General features: G+C 48.0%; 1 protein-coding gene and 1 long non-coding RNA gene across 4 annotated transcripts; one reads left to right on the forward strand and one right to left on the reverse strand.

The window, feature by feature from the left end:
* Window positions 1-1,236: 1,236 nt before the first annotated feature.
* On the reverse strand, window positions 1,237-24,064 carry LOC118375425 (prosaposin-like). Of its 3 annotated transcripts, none has more exons than XM_052477535.1 (14): window positions 23,897-24,064; window positions 20,771-20,904; window positions 20,300-20,374; window positions 19,362-19,487; window positions 16,655-16,879; window positions 16,161-16,304; window positions 15,882-15,938; window positions 10,288-10,433; window positions 9,939-10,032; window positions 8,314-8,497; window positions 7,560-7,723; window positions 4,720-4,800; window positions 4,437-4,544; window positions 1,237-2,730 (listed from the first exon to the last, which is right to left on the reverse strand). In XM_052477535.1, the coding sequence occupies exons 1-14, from the start codon at window positions 23,928-23,930 to the stop codon at window positions 2,695-2,697; spliced, it is 1,608 nt and encodes a 535-aa protein (XP_052333495.1). In that variant the 5' UTR covers window positions 23,931-24,064; the 3' UTR covers window positions 1,237-2,694. The 3 variants fall into 3 exon arrangements, with proteins under 3 accessions (XP_052333495.1, XP_052333494.1, XP_052333496.1); XM_052477534.1 differs by having other exon boundaries at window positions 9,939-10,031; window positions 10,260-10,433; XM_052477536.1 differs by lacking the exons at window positions 1,237-2,730; window positions 4,437-4,544; window positions 4,720-4,800; window positions 7,560-7,723 and adding an exon at window positions 8,103-8,200 and having other exon boundaries at window positions 9,939-10,031; window positions 10,260-10,433.
* Window positions 8,532-9,242, forward strand: LOC127911319 (uncharacterized). Its single transcript, XR_008077850.1, has 3 exons — window positions 8,532-8,729; window positions 8,900-8,957; window positions 9,039-9,242. It is a non-coding gene; the product is annotated as an uncharacterized LOC127911319 (long non-coding RNA).
* Window positions 24,065-24,242: the final 178 nt, after the last annotated feature.

Here is a 24,242-nt window from a genome sequence, read left to right on the forward strand (position 1 = left end):
GATGACGGGTATGATGTAGTTATTGAATGGGAGTCTGTTGGATGACGGGTGTGGATGATGTCGTTGAATGGGAGTCTGTTGGATGACGGGTGTGGTGTAGTTGTTGAGTGGGAGTCTGTTGGATGACGGGTGTGGTGTAGTTGTTGGATGGGAGTCTGTTGGATGACGGGTGTGGATGATGTCGTTGATGTAGCGTCTCCACTGCAAGTGTAATCGTGTGATTTGGATATTCAATAATAAGTCCAGTTCAAAACTGTCAGATAAATTAAACTGCATCATCTGATATTAAAAATGTAATTTTAGTACAGTGCAAGTTCTTGCTGATGCGTGGTTTCAAGGTCCCCTCTGCTTCGAAACGATCTTTAGTTCCTCTCTAGAGTCCAGTTTGTTTTCCAATCATTGATATTAAGCCGAGGCTCAACCTATACTTGATACTTGGTCCTTCTGTGGCTCAGTTGGTAGAGCATGGCACTTGTAACGCCAGGGTAGTGGGTTCGATTCCCGGGACCACCCATACGTAGAATGTATGCACACATGACTAAGTCGCTTTGGATAAAAGCGTCAGTTAAATGGCATATATATATACTATACTCCTATAGACAGTAATGTTACGCGTGGGGCCTTTTGAGCAGCAAACACCAATATGTTCTATGACACTGCAGCAGGACAACAGAAACTTGATTCTCTCCCTACTGGAGCATTGGCACAATATGACATAGGATCTCTGCTGTTAGGGATCTCTGCTTAGCCGGTACACTGAGCTGAAAAGACATCTTCAATTTGGACAAGATAATAAAAATGTTAGGAATCTATGCTTTTTTCACCACATGAGGATTGTCATCCTGGTTGTGATTAGTATCAGGCTAAAATAAGCAGGCGGTTCTCCCCATGGCATCTACATCCCCTCAGTGTAAAATAAATAAATCCAACCATCATTGGTAATTCTGCTCACACTGCCATCTAGTGGTATGCAGCCCTACTTACTCTAGAGGCTATAGGATCCACTTCTGTTTATTCATGCCCCCCCCAAAGTACTGGTAGGGTTAATCGTACAAGTGCATTTTTATTAGCTAAAACAATCTCAGTTTTTACAAAATAGGAAACCAAAACAGGGAAGGACTGCCTGAGCTTGACCAATGAGAGCTTGACCAATGAGAGCTTGACCAATGAGAGAAACAGATTGTTGAAACATCACACACACACACACTAATGAATACCACACATTAGATAACCACGTGGATTTGGGATCATTTTATTATTATCATTAAAAAAAAAAATTGACCGATCGATCAGTTTCAGGCTGAACAGAGAGGCCGTCAGCCAGCGATTATTGGTCACAACAAGCTCTCCATCGTTACATTAGAACCATTGATTAGCATAAACAGGGTGAGGTCAGTCAGCACATTGGTTGGCTGAGTGGGACACTGCAAAACAGGCTTGACGGGGATGGTGCACATGAGCATGTTGTTAGATGTCTCCATCCCCAATGGCACCTCGTTCCCTTTACAGTGCACTCCTTTTGACCAGGGCCCATAGGGACCAAGGTGCCATTAGGGACACAGGGCAGGGAAGTCACATTTTAGACCACACCCCTTGGTGCTAAAGTGGATTCGTCACCCACGGCAACAAAAATGTACACAGGTCGCGACAAAAAAAAAAAAAAACTGGCACCTTACTCCCTATATCAAACGCACTACTTTAGGGACAAAGGTACCATTTCAGAACCACCCAATTTAATAATAAAACTAAAGTATTCTACACAATTCAACAGTTTCTACAAACTAGAGATTTAAATCTGCTTTAAGGAAATGAGACTTCGTTAAACAGAAAACATCCCAGAAAATTAAGATATATACCGTCACTGCAAGGGATGGTGGTAGGTAGGGCAACGAGTAGGCTAGAGGGATGGTAGTAGGTAGGGCAAAGAGTAGGCTAGAGGGATGGTAGTAGGTAGGGCAATGAGTAGGCTAGAGGGATGGTGGTAGGTAGGGCAACGAGTAGGCTAGAGGGATGGTAGTAGGTAGGGCAAAGAGTAGGCTAGAGGGATGGTAGTAGGTAGGGCAATGAGTAGGCTAGAGGGCAATAGGTAGGTAGGGCAACGAGTAGGCTAGAGGGCAATAGGTAGGTAGGGCAACGAGTAGGCTAGAGGGATGGTAGTAGGTAGGGCAACGAGTAGACTAGAGGGCAAAAGGACCCACTAAGACTCAACTGGAAGTATCCAAGCACCCTTTCACACAGACACAGCAGTATTCATCTTCTCGCCCATCTGCTTCACATACTTGAAATGGGCCAGTTTCTTGAACTAAGGAAGCAATCCGTGCGTTTCAGTCCAGGACAAGGCTTAAACATGTGAAAATCTAATGAGAGCTTTACACAAACCCAGGAATAGTAAAATAGTCAGTACAGTATCGGTTTGGATGTTTGTCCCTGTAACTAAACAGTCAGGTAGGTAGATTGCCTCTCGAAGCCCCAATACCACCTCTTCCCCCACATTCACTGGAAAGGCGTCCACTCCCTCCTCTCAGAACCTGCCTGGTAAATTCATTTAGACGAGAGCAAAAAAAAAAAAAAAACATTAAATTCCACACGTTTAAAGAAAAAGAAGAAGTTGTATTTATTGATTTAAAACTTAAAGCAGCGCTAGTGTTTCTCCTTGATTTCCTAAAGGGTCCGTTTAGGGAGGTCTTCTCCACTCTATTCCCACACGTGACGCCTGCAGTGTGCCACCGCCTGGGAAAGACAAGACCAACAGGTTAGAGACCGCCTTCCCTACGGAATAGTTCCTCCTTTAGTTTATGCATCTGCTGTGATAATAAATATTTTAGACAATTAAAATAAGATCTGGATGAATTTCCCAGTTCATCATACATTTTTTTTAAAGTTTCAGATACATTTATTGCATTGTTTTTTTTTTAAATCACTGATATTTATCAAGGCAACCCTGATCACTGCTGTTACTAAACTCACGAAAAATATATATATATTTTTTGTAAAAATCCAAATAACTTCACAGATCTTCATTGTAAAGGGTTTAAACACTGTTTCCCATGCTTGTTCAATGAACCATAAACAATTAATGAACATGCACCTGCTGAACGGTCGTTAAGACACTAACAGCTTACAGACGGTAGGCAATTAAGGTCACAGTTATGAAAACTTAGGACACTAAAGAGGCCTTTCTACTGACTCTGAAAAACACCAAAAGAAAGATGCCCAGGGTCCCTGCTCATCTGCGTGAACGTGCCTTAGGCATGCTGCAAGGAGGCATGAGGACTGCAGATGTGGCCAGGGCAATAAATTGCAATGTCTGTACTGTGAGACGCCTAAGACAGCGCTACAGGGAGACAGGACGGACAGCTGATCGTCCTCGCAGTGGCAGACCACGTGTAACAACACCTGCACAGGATCGGTACATCCGAACATCACACCTGCGGGACAGGTACAGGATGGCAACAACAACTGCCCGAGTTACACCAGGAACACACAATCCCTCCATCAGTGCTCAGACTGTCCGCAATAGGCTGAGAGAGGCTGGACTGAGGGCTTGTAGGCCTGTTGTAAGGCAGGTCCTCACCAGACATCACCGGCAACAATGTCGCCTATGGGCACAAACCCACCGTCGCTGGACCAGACAGGACTGGCAAAAAGTGCTCTTCAACGACAAGTCGTGGTTTTGTCTCACCAGGGGTGATGATCGGATTCGTGTTTATGGTCGAAGGAATAAGCGTTACACCGAGGCCTGTACTCTGGAGCGGGATCGATTTGGAGGTGGAGGATGCGTCATGGTCTGGGGCGGTGTGGCACAGCATCATCGGACTGAGCTTGTTGTCATTACAGGCAATCTCAAAGCTGTGCGTTACAGGAAGACATCCTCCTCCCTCATGTGGTATCCTTCCTGCAGGTTCATCCTGACATGACCCTCCAACATGACAATGCCACCAGCCATACTGCTCATTCAGTGTTCTGTCATGGTCAGCGAAGAGCCTGGATCTCAATCCCATTGAGCACATCTGGGACCTGTTGGATCGGAGTGTGAGGGCCAGGGCCATTCCCCCACCAGAAATGTCAGTGAATTTGCAGGTGCCTTGGTGGAAGAGTGGGGTAACATCTCAGCAAGACCTGGCAAATCTGGTGCAGTCCATGAGGAGGAGATGCACTGCAGCACTTAATGCAGCTGGTGGCCACACCAGATACTGACTGTTACTTTTGATTTTGACCCCCCCTTGTTCAGGGACACATTATTCAATTTCTGTTAGTCACATGTCTGTGGAACTTGTTCAGTTTATGTCTCAGTTGTTGAATCTTATGTTCATACAAATATTTACACATGTTAAGTTTGCTGAAAATAAAGACAGTTGACAGTGAGATGAAGTTTCTTTTTTTGCTGAGTTTGAGACGGCCAGTGAATAGTTCATGTTGCCTGTGTTTTGACTCACGTTGCAGCGTTTCGCGGAGTCCATGTCCTTGCACCAGAAGGCGGGTCCCCAGCTACACTGCTCCATACCCAGAAGCCTTTGCACTGCCTCAGGACAAACCCCCAACTTCTGTAACCAGGGACAACCACACAGAGCGCACTGTTAGACAAGCATTCATAACCTTTGATTAATTCAACCAGGCAAGTCCTTTTTAACCAACTCCGAGACAATAGATGTTATTCTAGATTGTCCCCCTCAACTTTACTCCTCCCACACCTAAAATATATTTAATTCCAGTGCTCACCATGCAGACAAAGTCAGGGTCCAGCATCTGCAGGAGGAGCTGAACCAGCATGGGCTCATACTGCTCAACCAGCTGGTCACACTGGAGGAGATAGACAGTGGTTAACACCAATGATAGAGAGATCTATACACACACCCAGTCAAGTTGGATTTTTGTTTTTACATTGTAGAATAATGAAGATGAAGACATCAAAACTATGAAATCATGTAGTAACCAAAATATTTTCTATTTGAGATTCTTCAAAAAAGTAGCCACACTTTGCCTCGAGAGCTTTGCACTCGTGGCATTCTCTCAACCAGCTTTGTGAGGTAGTCACATGGAATGCATTTCAATTAACAGGTGAGCCATGTTAAATTCATGTTGAATTTGTTTCCTTCTTAATGCGTTTGAGCCAATCAGTTGTGTTATGACAAGGTAGGGGTGGTATACAGAAGATGGTCATATTTGGTAAAACACCAAGTCCATATTACGGCAAGAACAACTCAAATAAGCAAAGAGAAACAACAGTCCATCGTTACTTTAAGACATGAAGGTCAGTCCATCGTTACTTTAAGACATGAAGGTCAGTCCATCGTTACTTTAAGACATGAAGGTCAGTCCATCGTTACTTTAAGACATGAAGGTCAGTCCATCGTTACTTTAAGACATGAAGGTCAGTCCATCATTACTGTAAGACATGAAGGTCAGTCCATCGTTACTGTAAGACATGAAGGTCAGTCCATCGTTACTTTAAGACATGAAGGTCAGTCCATCGTTACTTTAAGACATGAAGGTCAGTCCATCGTTACTTTAAGACATGAAGGTCAGTCCATCGTTACTTTAAGACATGAAGGTCAGTCCATCGTTACTTTAAGACATGAAGGTCAGTCCATCGTTACTTTAAGACATGGTCAGTCCATCATTACTTTAAGACATGATGGTCAGTCCATCATTACTTTAAGACATGATGGTCAGTCCATCATTACTTTAAGACATGAAGGTCAGTCCATCATTACTTTAAGACATGAAGGTCAGTCCATCGTTACTTTAAGACATGAAGGTCAGTCCATCGTTACTTTAAGACATGAAGGTCAGTCCATCGTTACTTTAAGACATGAAGGTCAGTCCATCGTTACTTTAAGACATGAAGGTCAGTCCATCGTTACTGTAAGACATGAAGGTCAGTCCATCATTACTTTAAGACATGAAGGTCAGTCCATTTCTTTAAGACTTGAAGGTCAGTCCATCATTACTTTAAGACATGAAGGTCAGTCCATCATTTCTTTAAGACATGAAGGTCAGTCCATCCGGAATATTTCAAGAACGTTTCTTCAAGTGCGGTCGCAAAAACCATCAAGCCCTGTGATGAAACTGGCTCTCATGAGGACCGCCACAGGAAAAGAAGACCCAGAGATAAGGTCAGTGAACTACAACTCAGAACGCAGCACAAATAAATGCAGTTCAAGACATTAACATCAACTGTTCAGAGACTGTGAATCAGGCCTTCATGGTCAAATTGCTGTGAAGAAACCACTGCTGAAGGACACTAAACAAGGAGACGTACATGGGTCAAGAAACACGAGAAACTGACACTTGACCAGATTAATCTCAAATATGAGATTCTTCGTTCCAACCGCTGTCTTTGTGAGACACAGATGAACGGCTGATCTCTGCACGTGGTTCCCACCGTGAAGCATGGAGGTGAAGCATGGAGGTGAAGCATGGAGGTGGAGGTGCGATGGTGATTTAACTCAAGGCACACTTAACCAACATGCCTACCATTCTGCAGTGATACACCATCCCATCTGGTTTACGCTTAGTGGGACTATCATTTGTTTTTCAACAGGACAATGACCCAACACACCTCCAGGCTGTGTAAGGGCTATTTGACCAAGTAGGAGAGTGATGGAGTGCTGCATCAGATGACCTGGCCTCCACAATTACCAGACCTCAACCCAATTGATGGTTTGGGATGAGTTGGACCGCAGAGTGAAGGAAAAGCAGCCAACAAGTGCTCAGCATGTGGAAACTCCTTCAAGACTGTTGGAAAAGCATTCCAGGTGAATCTGGTTGAGAGAACGCCAAGAGTGTACAAAGCTGCCAGAGGCAAAGGCTGGTTACTTTGAAGAATCAAATATATTTTAAAGTTGTTACTAATTTATTCCATACGTGTCATTTCAGAGTTTGCCTCCAATATTATTCTTCAATGTAAAGAACAGTAAAAATATAGAAAAAACCCTTTTACTGGTAGTGTGTCACCATACATATACACACACACACACACAACCCTTTTACTGGTAGTGTGTACCCATACATATATATACACATGTATAATCCTTCTCACCCCCCCCCCCTTAGATGCACTATTGTAAAGTGGCTGTTCCACTGGATGTCATAAGGTGAATGCACCAATTTGTAAGTCGCTCTGGATAAGAGTGTCTGCTAAATGACTTAAATGTAAATGTAAATGTACACACATATCTAACCATACATATATACACACACACACACACACACACAAAACCCTTTTACTGGTAGTGTGTAACCATACATATATACACACTAGATGACCGATAGGGGGGCTGTGTTGAAGCCACCATGTCTCCATCTTGGCTCTCCCTCTAATATTTTACAAGCTGTAGAAAACCTTTCAAGGCTTATTCATGCCAATATGGCCGACGGGTAGCGTCAAAGTAGCAGTAATCCAGGGTTTGTGTGTGTGTGTATATATACACACACACACACACGTGGACAATAGACTATCGTGTCCAGGAAACACTTAAATGACAGATCGATCCCATCACTGTGACAAGCAGATACAATGGTCTCTTATTTAACCAGGATGGAGTCTCCCAACTCACCTCGCTCCTCACGGTCTCCGGGACAAAGCTGCAGACTTTCTTGACTGCGTCTTCGATCTGTGCCTCTGTGGCGTTCTGTTCCAGGATACCGTCGATGTACTGCACAGCCACCTTACACACCTCACAGAACCCACCCGCCTCCACCCGGGCCATGTTCAGCACCGCTGAGAGATGGGGACAGAGTTTACTAATTTAATCTGGGCCATGTTCAGCACCGCTGAGAGATGGGGACAGAGTTTACTAATTTAATCTGGGCCATGTTCAGCACCGCTGAGAGATGGGGACAGAGTTTACTAACTTAATCTGGGCCATGTTCAGCACCGCTGAGAGATGGGGACAGAGTTAACTAATTTAATCTGGGCCTGGTCCGGCACCGCTGAGAGATGGGGACAGAGTTTACTAATTTAATCTGGGCCTGGTTCAGCACCGCTGAGAGATGGGGACAGAGTTTACTAACTTAATCTGGGCCATGTTCAGCACCGCTGAGAGATGGGGACAGAGTTAACTAATTTAATCTGGGCCTGGTTCAGCACCGCTGAGAGATGGGGACAGAGTTTACTAATTTAATCTGGGCCTGGTCCGGCACCGCTGAGAGATGGGGACAGAGTTTACTAACTTAATCTGGGCCATGTTCAGCACCGCTGAGAGATGGGGACAGAGTTTACTAATTTAATCTGGGCCATGTTCAGAAATGGCACTTGCGTCCTGTTGTACCCCACATTCACTTCCTTTGAACACAATGAGCACTACTCACGGATGAAGGCTCGGCTGGCGTCCTTGCAGAGCCCCAACACGGTGCAGATAGTCTTCGGGTCGGCCTCCTGCACCAGCAGCTCAATGATGGCCTGGCCGTAGGCCTCAATCAGGTCCTTACACTGGACCGACAGGGAGGAGGGCAGCACAGCGCACACCTTCTCCACAGCACGCACCACATCTTGCTGAGAAGAGAGAGGGAAGGAGAGAGCACAAGGGTGAGGCATGAACCCTACCATTTCATTTTACTTTTTTTTCTTTCTAATCAACGAATTCTATTCTGGCTCAACCAGTAGAGGACTTGGTAACCACTGGGACTAGCCCCCCCAGGTTCCTGTCTTTCTAGGGAGCCCCCCCAGGTTCCTGTCTTTCTAGGGAGCCCCCCAGGTTCCTGTCTTTCTAGGGAGCCCCCCCCAGGTTCCCGTCTTTCTAGGGAGCCCCCCCAGGTTCCCGTCTTTCTAGGGAGCCCCCCCAGGTTCCCGTCTTTCTAGGGAGCCCCCCCCCAGGTTCCCGTCTTTCTAGGAGCCCCCCAGGTTCCTGTCTTTCTAGGGAGCCCCCAGGTTCCTGTCTTTCTAGGGGCCCCCCAGGTTCCTGTCTTTCTAGGGAGCCCCCCCAGGTTCCCGTCTTTCTAGGGAGCCCCCCCAGGTTCCTGTCTTTCTAGGGAGCCCCCAGGTTCCCGTCTTTCTAGGAGCCCCCCAGGTTCCCGTCTTTCTAGGGGCCCCCCAGGTTCCCGTCTTTCTAGGGAGCCCCCCCAGGTTCCCGTCTTTCTAGGGAGCCCCCCCAGGTTCCCGTCTTTCTAGGGAGCCCCCCCAGGTTCCCGTCTTTCTAGGGAGCCCCCCCAGGTTCCCGTCTTTCTAGGGAGCCCCCCCAGGTTCCCGTCTTTCTAGGGAGCCCCCCCAGGTTCCCGTCTTTCTAGGGAGCCCCCCCAGGTTCCCGTCTTTCTAGGAGCCCCCAGGTTCCCGTCTTTCTAGGAGCCCCCCAGGTTCCCGTCTTTCTAGGGAGCCCCCAGGTTCCCGTCTTTCTAGGGAGCCCCCAGGTTCAACAACAACAACATTGTCAACCTTATTTTTTATTTGAAATAAGGATGACAATGTTGTTGTTGTTGCATTGTTCAAAACTCAAAAGGAAGTTCAACAAGTGCCCGGGCTCACAGAAAAATGCATTTGCTGACTTCAAGCACACAAGTGCCTTGCTCAAGGGCACAACGGCAGTATGCAGGATATTGATTCTGGTAACCCTCTAGCTGCAGCCTAATCCCTGCAGAATGTCCCAGCAGGCAGCTCAGGGGATTGAACCAGCAAACCTCCGGTAACCGCACCCCTTATCAAACCGATCCTGGAGTGTAAGGATTACAGAATCTAGATCATTTAATTTAAAAAAATAATAATAAATTAAGTTGCCGAACTGACGAGATGCAAACGGATCAGAGTCATGATCAGCAGGGGTCGCAGGTCGCCATCATCCAGAATACCAGAGGTGAAGCACAATCACATTTATAATGCAGATCTCATAACTATTATTTTTTATTTTTTTAAACAGTGTCTACTCCGGTTTGTACAGTACTTTCACCAGTTAGTGTTCTATAGCAGGTCGTGACTCGTGTGCAACAGGTCAGGTAAAACCTACCTCCGTTTTCTCATCCTGCAGCATGCTCTCCAACTCCTTCATCATGAACTCACACATGGCACATTGAGGGGAGTCACGGGCACGCACCATGTTCTACAGAAGAGACTAGTTAGTATAGAAATACCCAGTACCACACGAGCCAGACAAATCGAGCTTCTTGGAAAGAGGAACATCATTTTACAGAAAATGGCACTGATGAACAGAGTACCTGCAATTTAACAGCGTCTTTGTCATAACGTGTTCAGTTCATAAAAGTTTTCAAATATTCTGTGAGTACGCAAACTGGCCAGTATCCTGACTATTATCAGGAGGTTAACCTACCATGGCAGGCTTGACAGCCTCCATCTTAGTGGCAGGCTTGACAGCCTCCATCTTAGTGGCAGGAAGCAGTTTGACAGCGGGGATGGTTTTGGCAGCCACCAGCTTCATCATGGGGACAGAGCTCTTCACATCAGCAGAGCAGAAGCCAGCAAAGGTACAGACATCCTTGGGTTGCTGGGGGGGGGGGGGAAGAGAACGTCAGAATGGACACATTCATACCACAGAATACCCTTTTCCATAGGCCACGCTAGAACCCTGTCTACCAGTCCCATAGGCCACGCTAGAACCCCGTCTACCAGTCCCATAGGCCACGCTAGAACCCCTAACCCCAGTTCCATAGGCCACGCTAGAACCCCTAACCCCAGTCCCCAGTTCCATAGGCCACGCTAGAACCCCTAACCCCAGTCCCCAGTTCCATAGGCCACGCTAGAACCCCTAACCCCAGTCCCCAGTTTCATAGGCCACGCTAGAACCCCTAACCCCAGTCCCCAGTTCCATAGGCCACGCTAGAACCCCTAACCCCAGTCCCCAGTTCCATAGGCCACGCTAGAACCCCTAACCCCAGTCCCCTGTTCCATAGGCCACGCTAGAACCCCTAACCCCAGTCCCCTGTTCCATAGGCCACGCTAGAACCCCTAACCCCAGTCCCATAGGCCACGCTAGAACCCCTAACCCCAGTCCCCAGTTCCATAGGCCACGCTAGAACCCCTAACCCCAGTCCCCAGTTCCATAGGCCACGCTAGAACCCCTAACCCCAGTTCCATAGGCCACGCTAGAACCCCTAACCCCAGTTCCATAGGCCACGCTAGAACCCCTAACCCCAGTCCCCTGTTCCATAGGCCACACTAAAACCCCTTCCACCAGTCCCCTGTTCCATAGGCCACGCTAAAACCCCTTCCACCAGTCCCCTGTTCCATAGGCCACGCTAAACCCCTTCCACCAGTCCCCTGTTCCATAGGCCACGCTAGAACCCCTTCCACCAGTCCCATAGGCCACGCTAAAACCCCTAACCCCAGTTCCATAGGCCACGCTAAAACCCCTAACCCCAGTTCCATAGGCCACGCTAAAACCCCTAACCCCAGTTCCATAGGCCACGCTAGAACCCCTAACCCCAGTTCCATAGGCCACGCTAGAACCCCTAACCCCAGTTCCATAGGCCACGCTAGAACCCCTAACCCCAGTTCCATAGGCCACGCTAGAACCCCTAACCCCAGTTCCATAGGCCACGCTAAAACCCCTAACCCCAGTCCCCAGTTCCATAGGCCACGCTAGAACCCCTAACCCCAGTTCCATAGGCCACGCTAAAACCCCTAACCCCAGTTCCATAGGCCACGCTAAAACCCCTAACCCCAGTTCCATAGGCCACGCTAAAACCCCTAACCCCAGTCCCATAGGCCACGCTAAAACCCCTAACCCCAGTTCCATAGGCCACGCTAAAACCCCTAACCCCAGTCCCCTGTTCCATAGGCCACGCTAAAACCCCTACCCCCAGTCCCCTGTTCCATAGGCCACGCTAGAACCCCTAACCCCAGTCCCATAGGCCACGCTAGAACCCCTAACCCCAGTCCCATAGGCCACGCTAGAACCCCTTCCCCCAGTCCCCTGTTCCATAGGCCACGCTAGAACCCCTAACCCCAGTTCCATAGGCCACACTAGAACCCCTAACCCCAGTCCCCTGTTCCATAGGCCACGCTAGAACCCCTAACCCCAGTCCCCTGTTCCATAGGCCACGCTAAAACCCCTAACCCCAGTTCCATAGGCCACGCTAAAACCCCTAACCCCAGTTCCATAGGCCAAGCTAAAACCCCTAACCCCAGTCCACTGTTCCATAGGCCACGCTAAAACCCCTAACCCCAGTCCCCTGTTCCATAGGCCACGCTAAAACCCCTAACCCCAGTTCCATAGGCCACGCTAAAACCCCTAACCCCAGTTCCATAGGCCACGCTAAAACCCCTAACCCCAGTTCCATAGGCCACGCTAAAACCCCTAACCCCAGTTCCATAGGCCACGCTAAAACCCCTAACCCCAGTCCCCTGTTCCATAGGCCACGCTAGAACCCCTAACCCCAGTCCCATAGGCCACGCTAGAACCCCTAACCCCAGTCCCATAGGCCACGCTAGAACCCCTAACCCCAGTCCCATAGGCCACGCTAGAACCCCTAACCCCAGTCCCATAGGCCACGCTAGAACCCCTTCCCCCAGTCCCCTGTTCCATAGGCCACGCTAGAACCCCTAACCCCAGTTCCATAGGCCACACTAGAACCCCTAACCCCAGTCCCCTGTTCCATAGGCCACACTAGAACCCCTAACCCCAGTCCCCTGTTCCATAGGCCACACTAGAACCCCTAACCCCAGTCCCGTTCCATAGGCCACACTAGAACCCCTAACCCCAGTCCCGTTCCATAGGCCACACTAGAACCCCTAACCCCAGTCCCCTGTTCCATAGGCCACACTAGAACCCCTAACCCCAGTCCCCTGTTCCATAGGCCACACTAGAACCCCTAACCCCAGTCCCATAGGCCACACTACGTTCTAGAAACAGAGGCATGCATAGGGCAACATGCACCCAGATCAGATGGTTCCAGACACTAATGACGCAATAAGACACGAACAAACATGTTTGTGACATGAACAAAATAAATAAAGTGGAAACAGCGCCATCTGCAGTCCAGCATGAATACATGCACATCAAATACATTTCCAAAAGAAGACTGACAGCCTGCGACCTAAAATAATATTTACATCAGGCACAACTAAACAGACAAACACAGATGCAGGATCTAGAGCAGTAGAGGTGAGTCTGAAGTAAGCAGCACTAATACACAGCCAGTACAGGAAGCAGATGCTAAAGCTGTGGCCAGACAGATGGGAGTTCTGTTGACATGTGTATTTTTGGGGGAGGGGGCAAATGTCAGTCTTCATGAATATGCAACTTGACCTTTCGCCGGAGAATGAATTCATAATACAATTTTCATCCAAGTCACTGTGTGGCCACAGCCTCAAGGGTGAGACTCAAAGCTGAACACAGAGAGAGAGAGAGACCTACCTGTTCCTAGAGACCAGCAACAACCAGGAAAACCCCAGAGGATGGGGGAGGGGGAGAAAGAGAGCAGAAAGGCAAATAAATGAATGGAGGAGGGGATGAGGAGAGGGAAGAACCTGTTTTTTTTTTTTTTAATTTTTTTTTTTTTTTTAAATCAGCAGGCTAGGAGTTGTATGGGCTAAATGTATCCATTGTGCTGAACCAAATCACATGACCCTCCACCCCCCCCGGTTGCCTTTCCTGTAGCTGCATCTCAGCCCAGTAGTGGGAAAAGTTTGCTCTTGCTCCATATCACCCTGTAGTCTGTTTATTATCGGTCATGTGATATTCAGTGGTGAAGAAAATACCAGTCATACCAGAGTCATGTTCCGTTATTAAAATACCGGTCATACCAGAGTCATTTTCTATTATTAAATGGCTCAAGTAAGTCACCCAGTAAAATACTACTTGAGTATAAGTCTAAAAAAGTATTTGGTTTTAAATTACCTGAAGTATCAAAAGTCAAAGTAATTGCTAAAAAATATATATATACTTAAGTATGAATCATTTCAAATTAAAAAACAATCTAGACAGCACAAATTAGTTTGTTAATTTACAGACAGCCGAGGGGGGGGTAAACATTCCAACACCGTTTACAGACTAAGCATTTGTGTTGTTCTCTGTTTAGTGAGTCCTCCAGATCAGAGGCAGTAGTGATGACCAGGGATGTTCTCTGTTTAGTGAGTCCTCCAGATCAGAGGCAGTAGAGATGACCAGGGATGTTCTGTTTAGTGAGTCCTCCAGATCAGAGGCAGTAGGGACGACCAGGGATGTTCCCTGTTTAGTGAGTCCTCCAGATCAGAGACAGTAGAGATGACCAGGGATGTTCTCTGTTTAGTGAGTCCTCCAGATCAGAGGCAGTAGGGACGACCAGGGATGTGCTCTGTTTAGTGAGTCCTCCAGATCAGAGACAGTAGGGACGACCAGGGATGCTCTCTGTTTAGTGAGTCCTCCAGATCAGAGGCAGTAGGGATGACCAGGGATGCTCTCTGTTTAGTGAGTCCTCCAGATCGGAGGCAGTAGGGACGACCAGGGATGTTCTCTGTTTAGTGAGTCCTCCAGATCAGAGACAGTAGGGACGACCAGGGATGTTCTCTGTTTAGTGAGTCCTCCAGATCAGAGGCAGTAGGGACGACCAGGGATGTTCTCTGTTTAGTGAGTCCTCCAGATCAGAGGCAGTAGGGACGACCAGAGATGTTCTCTGTTTAGTGAGTCCTCCAGATCAGAGGCAGTAGGGACGACCAGAGATGTTCTCTGTTTAGTGAGTCCTCCAGATCAGAGGCAGTAGGGACGACCAGAGATGTTCTCTGTTTAGTGAGTCCTCCAGATCAGAGGCAGTAGGGACGACCAGAGATGTTCTCTGTTTAGTGAGTCCTCCAGATCAGAGGCAGTAGGGACGACCAGAGATGTTCTCTGTTTAGTGAGTCCTCCAGATCAGAGGCAGTAGGGACGACCAGAGATGTTCTCTGTTTAGTGAGTCCTCCAGATCAGAGGCAGTAGGGATGACCAGGGATGTTCTGTTTAGTGAGTCCTCCAGATCAGAGGCAGTAGGGACGACCAGAGATGTTCTCTGTTTAGTGAGTCCTCCAGATCAGAGGCAGTAGGGAGGACCAGGGATGTTCTGTTTAGTGAGTCCTCCAGATCAGAGGCAGTAGGGACGACCAGGGATGTGCTCTGTTTAGTGAGTCCTCCAGATCAGAGGCAGTAGGGATGACCAGGGATGTTCTCTGTTTAGTGAGTCCTCCAGATCAGAGGCAGTAGGGATGACCAGGGATGTTCTCTGTTTAGTGAGTCCTCCAGATCAGAGGCAGTAGGGAGGACCAGGGATGTTCTGTTTAGTGAGTCCTCCAGATCAGAGGCAGTAGGGACGACCAGGGATGTTCTTGATAAGTGTGCGAATCAGAACATTGTACTGTCCTGCTAAGCACTGTTGGGTGAATGGAGTAAAAAGTACATTTCCTTCTCTACATTCCTAAAGAAAATAAAGTCTTCAAATATATAGTGAAGTCAAATACAGACACCACTAGTAATATTATGCAGATCTCCCGGTTAAATGAGGCCTAGTTATTAGCGCTAACTGTGGAACGTAACAGATCTCCCAGCTAAATGAGGCCTAGTTATTAGCGCTAACTGTGGAACGTAACAGATCTCCCAGCTAAATGAGGCCTAGTTATTAGCGCAAACTGTGGAACGTAACAGATCTCCCAGCTAAATGAGGCCTAGTTATTAGCGCTAACTGTGGAACGTAACAGATCTCCCGGCTAAACGAGGCCTAGTTATTAGCGCTAACTGTGGAACGTAACAGATCTCCCAGCTAAATGAGGCCTAGTTATTAGCGCTAACTGTGGAACGTAACAGATCTCCCAGCTAAATGAGGCCTAGTTATTAGCGCTAACTGTGGAACGTAACAGATCTCCCAGCTAAATGAGGCCTAGTTATTAGCGCAAACTGTGGAACGTAACAGATCTCCCAGCTAAATGAGGCCTAGTTATTAGCGCTAACTGTGGAACGTAACGGATCCCCCGTAGAGGAGGTACTCACCATGGACATCAGCTGCTGGACGATAAGAGGGGCGTACTGGCTGACGTACTGCTTGCACTGAAACAAGAAGACAGGAAGTGGCATCACAGATTAAAAGTAATGGTATTTTGCTGTGCCCCTTGTTATAGAAACCAGTCCTCTAACCGGGTCAGAGACCACACTGGTTCTGGATCTGCAACTAACTAGATAACAAGGCCTCTCACCAGGTCAGAGATACCAGGCCCCAGCAGGTCACACTGGTTCTGGATCTGTAACTAACTAGATAACAAGGCCTCTCACCAGGTCAGAGATACCAGGCCCCAGCAGGTCACACTGGTCCTGGATCTGCTCGATCAGAGAGTTGACAAAAGTGGAGTTGCTCTTCGCCTCCTCCTGAGTGTCTGTGATAAACTTCACACAGTCCTCACACACGTCTCCAGACTCCTACGAGGAGACAGAAAACATTCACTAGGGAATAAGGAGTAGCAGTTTCATCAACACGCAACCCAGTATGAATCAGTAGTAGTTTAAAGTTGCTACTGTGTTAGTGTTCAGTAGGGGGAATTTTTTTTGAAAACAGGGGGATTTTTTTTTTAAAACAGGGATGTACAGACAGAATTTGTCCAATGACAAAAGCAGATTTCAGTTTCCCGTTGCGAAACGATTTGGTACTTTGTGCCCTACTGAACACAACCCAGATGCATCTAGATTTAGTATAATAGGAAGTCAAAGGCAGAATCACATGTGTGTCCCCCCCAAGCCCTTATAACATCACAAAGAACATGACCATGTACCTGTGCCGCGGCAGGTTCCTGCTTGGTGTTATCCTGCGCCTGAGGGTAGAGGAGCCCAGGGACGTTGAGGAGGAAGGGGGCGACCCTCTGGGCTAGGTCTACCTGGGGGATCTCATTGGACGTGAGCTGGGGGATCTGGTTGGACTTGAGCTTAGCCAGCCTGGCCAGAGCTGCCTGCTGGGAGTCACACAGCCCCATGGCACCACAAGCCACCTGAGGATCCTCCTGGGAAACAACAATCACCGTCCGTCCACTTTAGGTCACGACGACCTGCATCTCACTACACAGCATAAATAGACCCCTGGATCCTCACACTGCTACGGAAGGGATGACGGCTCATAATTAAAATGGTATCAAACATAGAAACCATTTGATGCCATTGGATTGGTTTTATTTCCAGCCATTAACATGAGCCCATCCTCTCCAATTAAAGATGTAACCAACCTTCTGTGACAAAACCAATGTAACTCCGGGTCAGTTTTCCCACTCCAGACACAGATTAGGCCAAGTCCTACACTAAAAACAACCTACACTGAAAGGGTGTTTGTCCAGGAACTACCGATATGTATTGTTGACCATCTGGTGCTGAAGCCACGGCAGGTTGAACTGAGAGGGATGAGGCCGCGGCAGGTTGAACTGAGAGGGATGAGGCCGCGGCAGGTTGAACTGAGAGGGATGAGGCCACGGCAGGTTGAACTGAGAGGGATGAGGCCGCGGCAGGTTGAACTGAGAGGGATGAGGCCTTTTGGCCCGTTAGTGACAGGAAGCAGTCGAGGCCCACAAAGAACCGTCTGTCTGTGTGACCAGAGATCCAGCCAGCATCCTAAATGCCTCTCATTCAACTAGTCCCCCCAGTCCACACAGACACTCTACTGTGTTGGCCCCTTGAGTTTACAAACAGAGTCTGATAAGGAGAGAGTAATACATTTACTTTCCTACAGAGAGAGCAACTCTGAATGCAAATCTAATGCCGAAGATGGCCCTATGAAAGGCTAAAATCCATTAAGTGGATTGAACTGCATAGTGGGCCAATGCTGCATAGAGGGCCAGTGCTGCATAGAGGGCCAGTGCTGCATAGTGGGCCAGTGCTGCATAGTGGGCCAGTGCTGCATAGAGGGCCAGTGCTGCATAGAGGGCCAGTGCTGCATAGAGGGCCAGTGCTGCATAGTGGGCCAGTGCTGCATAGTGGGCCAGTGCTGCATAGAGGGCCAGTGCTGCATAGAGGGCCAGTGCTGCATAGTGGGCCAGTGCTGCATAGTGGGCCAGTGCTGCATAGTGGGCCAGTGCTGCATAGTGGGCCAGTGCTGCATAGTGGGCCAGTGCTGCATAGTGGGCCAGTGCTGCATAGTGGGCCAGTGCTGCATAGTGGGCCAGTGCTGCATAGTGGGCCAGTGCTGCATAGTGGGCCAGTGCTGCATAGAGGGCCAGTGCTGCATAGTGGGCCAGTGCTGCATAGTGGGCCAGTGCTGCATAGTGGGCCAGTGCTGCATAGTGGGCCAGTGCTGCATAGTGGGCCAGTGCTGCATAGTGGGCCAGTGCTGCATAGTGGGCCAGTGCTGCATAGTGGGCCAGTGCTGCATAGTGGGCCAGTGCTGCATAGTGGGCCAGTGCTGCATAGTGGGCCAGTGCTGCATAGTGGGCCAGTGCTGCATAGAGGGCCAGTGCTGCATAGTGGGCCAGTGCTGCATAGTGGGCTAGTGCTGCATAGTGGGTTAGTGCTGCATAGTGGGCTAGTGCTGCATAGTGGGCCAGTGCTGCATAGTGGGCCAGTGCTGCATAGTGGGCCAGTGCTGCATAGTGGGCCAGTGCTGCATAGTGGGCCAGTGCTGCATAGTGGGCCAGTGCTGCATAGTGGGCCAGTGCTGCATAGTGGGCCAGTGCTGCATAGTGGGCCAGTGCTGCATAGTGGGCCAGTGCTGCATAGTGGGCCAGTGCTGCATAGTGGGCCAGTGCTGCATAGAGGGCCAGTGCTGCATAGTGGGCCAGTGCTGCATAGTGGGCCAGTGCTGCATAGTGGGCCAGTGCTGCATAGTGGGCCAGTGCTGCATAGTGGGCCAGTGCTGCATAGTGGGCCACAAGGTTACTCTACCTCACTGTCAAAAGGTTGCTCTCAAAATGTGAACCTTTATCCCAGTCTAATTCATTCAGTAACAGATCTCTGTCCACGGACCAGACTGTATTAAAGACCAGACTGTATTAAAGACCAGACTGTATTAAAGACCAGACTGTATTAAAGACTATGGTAGACCTAGACATTCAGTAACAGATCTCTGTCCACGGACCAGACTGTATTAAAGACCAGACTGTATTAAAGACTATGGTAGACCTAGACATTCAGTAACAGATCTCTGTCCACGGACCAGACTGTATTAAAGACCAGACTGTATTAAAGACTATGGTAGACCCAGACAATTCAGTAACAGATCTCTGTCCACGGACCAGACTGTATTAAAGACCAGACTGTATTAAGACTATGGTAGACCCAGACAATTCAGTAACAGATCTCTGTCCACGGACCAGACTGTATTAAAGACCAGACTGTATTAAGACTATGGTAGACCCAGACAATTCAGTCCACTTTTACACATCAGTTCAGCTGTCTACCATCTTAACACTAGTAAGCATTAAAAATCACCACTTCATTTTTAAAATAAAATAGTATTTATTTTATCTTAACTAATGTTATTATACAGTGTTTGATACGTACCAGTTCTCCCGTGATGATACCTATAAGGATAGGGTAGTAGCTGTCTACCAGCTCCTTACACTCTGCAGACAGATTCTTGTCAGGAATCAAGGCACAGGCCTTCTCCAGGTAGCCCAGGATCTCACCCTGGAAACACACAGATCTCAGAGCCTCAGGACACATTGTTGTTGTTGTTGTTGTTGTCTGGTCTGACGTCTCCTCTGGGAGAACAACTACGACACCCTACTCAGAGGACTGTTGTGAACAATGGTAGCTATGGCCGGGGTATCTTACTAACTCAATTAGGGATTGGAAAACGGTTCTGGCATAAATAGTTTACGCTGGTTGGAAGAATGGTAAAATAAAAACAGATTAGTCAGTTAACAACAAATTCTTATATACAATGACGACCTACCAGGGAACAGTGAGTTAAACTGCCTTGTTCAGGGGGCAGAACGACAGATGTCTACCCCGCCTCCGACCGCTAGGCTACCCCGCCTCCGACCGCTAGGCTACCCCGCCTCCGACCACCCCGCCTCCGACCACCCCGCCTCCGACCACCCCGCCTCCGACCACTAGGCTACCCCGCCTCCGACCACTAGGCTACCCCGCCTCCGACCACTAGGCTACCCCGCCTCCAACCACTAGGCTACCCCGCCTCCAACCACTAGGCTACCCCGCCTCCAACCACTAGGCTACCCCGCCTCCAACCACTAGGCTACCCCGCCTCCAACCACTAGGCTACCCCGCCTCCGACCACTAGGCTACCCCGCCTCCGACCACTAGGCTACCCCGCCTCCAACCACTAGGCTACCCCGCCTCCAACCACTAGGCTACCCCGCCTCCAACCACTAGGCTACCCCGCCTCCAACCACTAGGCTACCTGCCACCCATGGTAGAGCATGAATTTGTTTTCAGTGGCAAAAGTTGTGGAACAATCTTCATCCCCCATGACGCACCTCAGTAGCGTTGTCTTTCAGCAGCTGGTCCACCACAATCAACACCTCCTTACACAGGTCACACGGCACAGATTTCTGAAACAGAAGAAGGAGGGGGAGATGATTAGAGCAACAAAACCCCAAGGCCAGGTTAAACAATGCCCACCTGTTGAGCTATTTACACAGTGAAAGACAAGGGCTTAGAGCAGCATTTACCCAAACTCTGACCTGGGCCCCTCCCCCTGGGTGCACCAACGTTACCAAAACTGTCGCCCCCCCCCCCACCCCCCCGGGTGCAACCGGGGGATGGGCCCAGGACAAAGCTTGGGTAACGGTGGTGCACCCTGGGGGAGGGGCCCAGGACAAAGCTTGGGTAACGGTGGTGCACCCTGGGGGAGGGGCCCAGGACAAAGCTTGGGTAACGGTGGTCAAGACCTTCTCTGCTCCTTCAGTAGCCAATAACTTGCTAGATACAGCAGGCTAGAATCTCACCATCTGGGGTTGGTTCCATACGTTCTGTTGGCAGTGGACCACGGCGCCACAGATAGAGGCAGTCTTCACATTGTGGCACCAGTAGGGAGGACCACGGGCACACTGTTCAGTACCCAACAGAGGGGTGGCGACGGCTACGGGGACAGAAGAAAAGAAAAATCTAGCTGTTACAACGCATACCCATCTAACCACACTGTTGTCGGTGTGTTACACAATACTAGAACAGTCACTGCCCCATTCTAGAATAAAACAGTGTTACATTTGACACATTGTCATTTAGCAGACGCTCTTATCCAGAGTGAGTTACAGTAGACAACGAGAGCATAGATTTCCAAAACCGGTCCCACGTGGGAATCGAACCTACAACCCTTGTGTTGGAAGCACCATGCTCCACCAAGTCATTTGTTTAGAAGTAAACCTACAGTAAAATAACAATAAACCTCAATGAACTTAGCCTTAACTGCTATAGGGGGAAAAACACAGCAAAAGTCTAAATACATCTTAAGGAATAAGGTTTTGAAGTGTCCTATAGCTAGGAGACAAAGATCAAATATATTTTTAGCACATATTTACACCTCGTGGGGGGGGGGGGGTTTACCTTAAGAAAACATCCATAAAAAAAGTTTAAACCAGTAGCAGGTTACTTTCAGACAAGTCCTGTAACAACAAAAAGTCTCCTCTGTGCATAGAGTGGTATTAGTTTGTATAAGGGCCTCCCGAGTGGTGCAGCGGTCTAAAGCACTGCATCGTAGGGCTAGGGATGTCACAACAGCCCCGGGTTCAATTCCAGGCTGTGTCACAGCCGGCCGTGACCGGGAGACCCACGAGGCAGCACACGATTGGCCCAGCTTCGTCCAGGTTAGGGGAGAGAGAGCTCAGCCGGCATTTCCTCGTCAAATAAACCAGCAACGTGATAGATGGTTGATCATGTGACCACAATGTCAGCAGACATGACATAGATCACCCAGTGCTGCTGGAGCAATAGTCTACATACCGAGGCTGGACCCGTATCGAGTGGGTCATTGTGACAACAGCCTAAAGATAGATTGTAGATAGGACACGGCATGTGTTTAGTAAGCACAAAACATTCAGAAAGGGGGGGGGGAACAGGACACTATCTGTACTTGTCTAATGAGAAACGCTAATTTTCCATTGCAAAACCTTATCTACAGTACACCATAGGAATCTAAGGCATTAGGAAACACCTGAAACCCTCCGTCATGTTCACATGACGATAATACCCACCCACCCCTCCCTCTTCTCCTCGGCGGTCAGGTCACATGACTAGGCAGATAAAAACAAGCTATTGCTCAATATGATGTAATGGGCCTAGGCATCATAAGGACATGTTTCACTGTTGTCAAACTCCCCAAAGAGCAAAGTCTTTAAGCTACAGTTTCAGTGAGTCAGCATAGATAAAGTATAATTAAACAATAAGGCCCAATGGGTATGGTATATAAAACCCTACCCCCCCCCCTGACAGCAGGCCTCATGAATAGCCTATGATGAACAGCTTGTCTACTGAGCAAGAATGACTCCTAATTACATAGGAGTGTCAAACCACTATTCTCATAGTGAATGGAATTGTTGTGCTGTTAGTTTTGCAAACTGGGTGCTCTAAAACATTTCCCCAAAACCAAAGGGGAACAAACACGAGCAAATGTATTGCAGAAATGGCAAATATGAGTAAGCATGTGACAAAAACAATTGAATGCTTAGTAAACGGGTGTAGATCAACACCGAAATGCTTACTTATGGGCCATTGTAATAAAGACCTTGTTCTTACCCGACTTCCCCAGTTAAATTAAAGGTTAAAAAAATACACACACGTGGTACCAGGATTACATCAATGTGTAGGGGTCAAGGTAATTGAGGTAGCTATGTACATATAGGTCAGGATCAAGTGAGGAGGCAACAGGATATATAAACAGTAGCAGCAGAGGAGTCAAGAGTTCCTGCAACAACAAAATAAAAGGGTCAATGCAGATAGAGGCTGATGAGTAATCATGTAACTGGCCGCGTCGTAAAGATAAGTGGATCGTCTACTAGACGGTCTTTATGTCAGTGTGATCCAATTCCAAAATACAACACAAGGAGTCAAGGAGGAAGAAGCTAGAAAAAAAGGATTAGCCATTGTCACACACAGCAGCAATAAGCAACGTTCTCTGCATTGTTGGGAACGGCCCATAAGTACTGTTAGAATAAGCTATAATAAATAAAAGCCAGTGAATAGGAGAGCAAGTTAGATGGCGTGCGATTGTGTAAGTCAACAGAACCACACTTTTGTTCTTCCCATAAAGAATATGTGCATCAGAAAAGTGCAGACTCACTGTACACTTATTTTTTTTATGTTTGTTTACATAAATGGTGATATAACAGTTGTGCCATCAATGCCATTTACCTGCGCAAACGGGTGTTAATGATTTAGTTATTTCCTAAAAACAGGTTAGGTGAAAAGAAAAACATTTGGCAGGGCTAGCTACTCTGCTTCGATAGCTAATGCGTCACACCAATGTCTGAGCTATACACATTTTCTTTTAAGTAGTAGCTATCATGAGTTGCTTTGATATTATATATCGTGGGTTTATTTTTAATTTTTAAAATTACTTTAAAACATTGTATCAACCGGACCACAGCCAACCTTGCCAGAGTACCTTGCTGGCTAATAACTCCCTGGCCAAGTCTCTATAGTTAGTTAGGTAACTTCCTGTTAGCTCGCTGCTATAGCTAACAGGAAGTTACCCAACAGTACACTGGGCTACAGTGAAGTTAGCTCCGATTCATAACGTAGAAATAAGACAAGTTATCTAGCACAAAGTCCACCCCCCCCCCAAAAAAAATAAAAAATAATAATAATAATCATTCTCTAGTTACACATCTTGAATGTTCAGAAAGTGAAGTTAAAAAAAAAAAAAACGTTAGTAAAATTAGTCATTGGACGACAAGGTATTTAACCGTTGGTTGCTACAGTAACGTTAGCTAGTTAGCTGGCTAAGCTAACGTCGATACGTATCCTCTATACTACATATGTATCTATGATACAGCAACAACAAAAAAGACACCTATGTACCTAGTTAACGTTACACTAATCAAATCGTTTTCCAATGTAATGTGTATCGTATTTACCTGCGGAGATGAAAAACAAAGCGAGGTACAGCATGACTGCGCTGTTTATGTCCGGTTGAAAGCTGTTCTTGTTCTGGCGACTGTGTGAATTTGAATGGCGACTGTTCGGTTTTGAGCACTGCAATGCAGGGTGGAGGAGGAGGAGCCTGTCCAGGGTCTGAGCACTGCACTGCAGGGTGGAGGAGGAGGAGGAGCCTGTTCAGGGTCTGAGCACTGCACTGCAGGGTGGAGGAGGAGGAGCCTGTCCAGGGTCTGAGCACTGCAATGCAGGGTGGAGGAGGATGAGGAGCCTGTCCAGGGTCTGAGCACTGCAATGCAGGGTGGAGGAGGAGGAGGAGCCTGTTCA

Source organism: Oncorhynchus keta, chromosome 24 (genome assembly GCF_023373465.1).
Source record: "Oncorhynchus keta strain PuntledgeMale-10-30-2019 chromosome 24, Oket_V2, whole genome shotgun sequence".
Classification (NCBI taxonomy): Eukaryota; Metazoa; Chordata; class Actinopteri; order Salmoniformes; family Salmonidae; genus Oncorhynchus; species Oncorhynchus keta.

Bases quoted from the DNA above. Each gene is read 5' to 3' on its own strand.
- LOC118375425 (XM_052477534.1), bottom strand. From the start codon at position 23,930: ATGCTGTACCTCGCTTTGTTTTTCATCTCCGCAG. The intron at 16,305-16,654 runs GTACATGGTCAT...GTCTCCTCGTAG, and splicing joins AGGAACCTGCCGCGGCACAG to GAGTCTGGAGACGTGTGTGA. The intron at 8,498-9,938 runs GTAGGTTTTACC...CTCTCTTCTCAG, and splicing joins TGCAGGATGAGAAAACGGAG to CAAGATGTGGTGCGTGCTGT.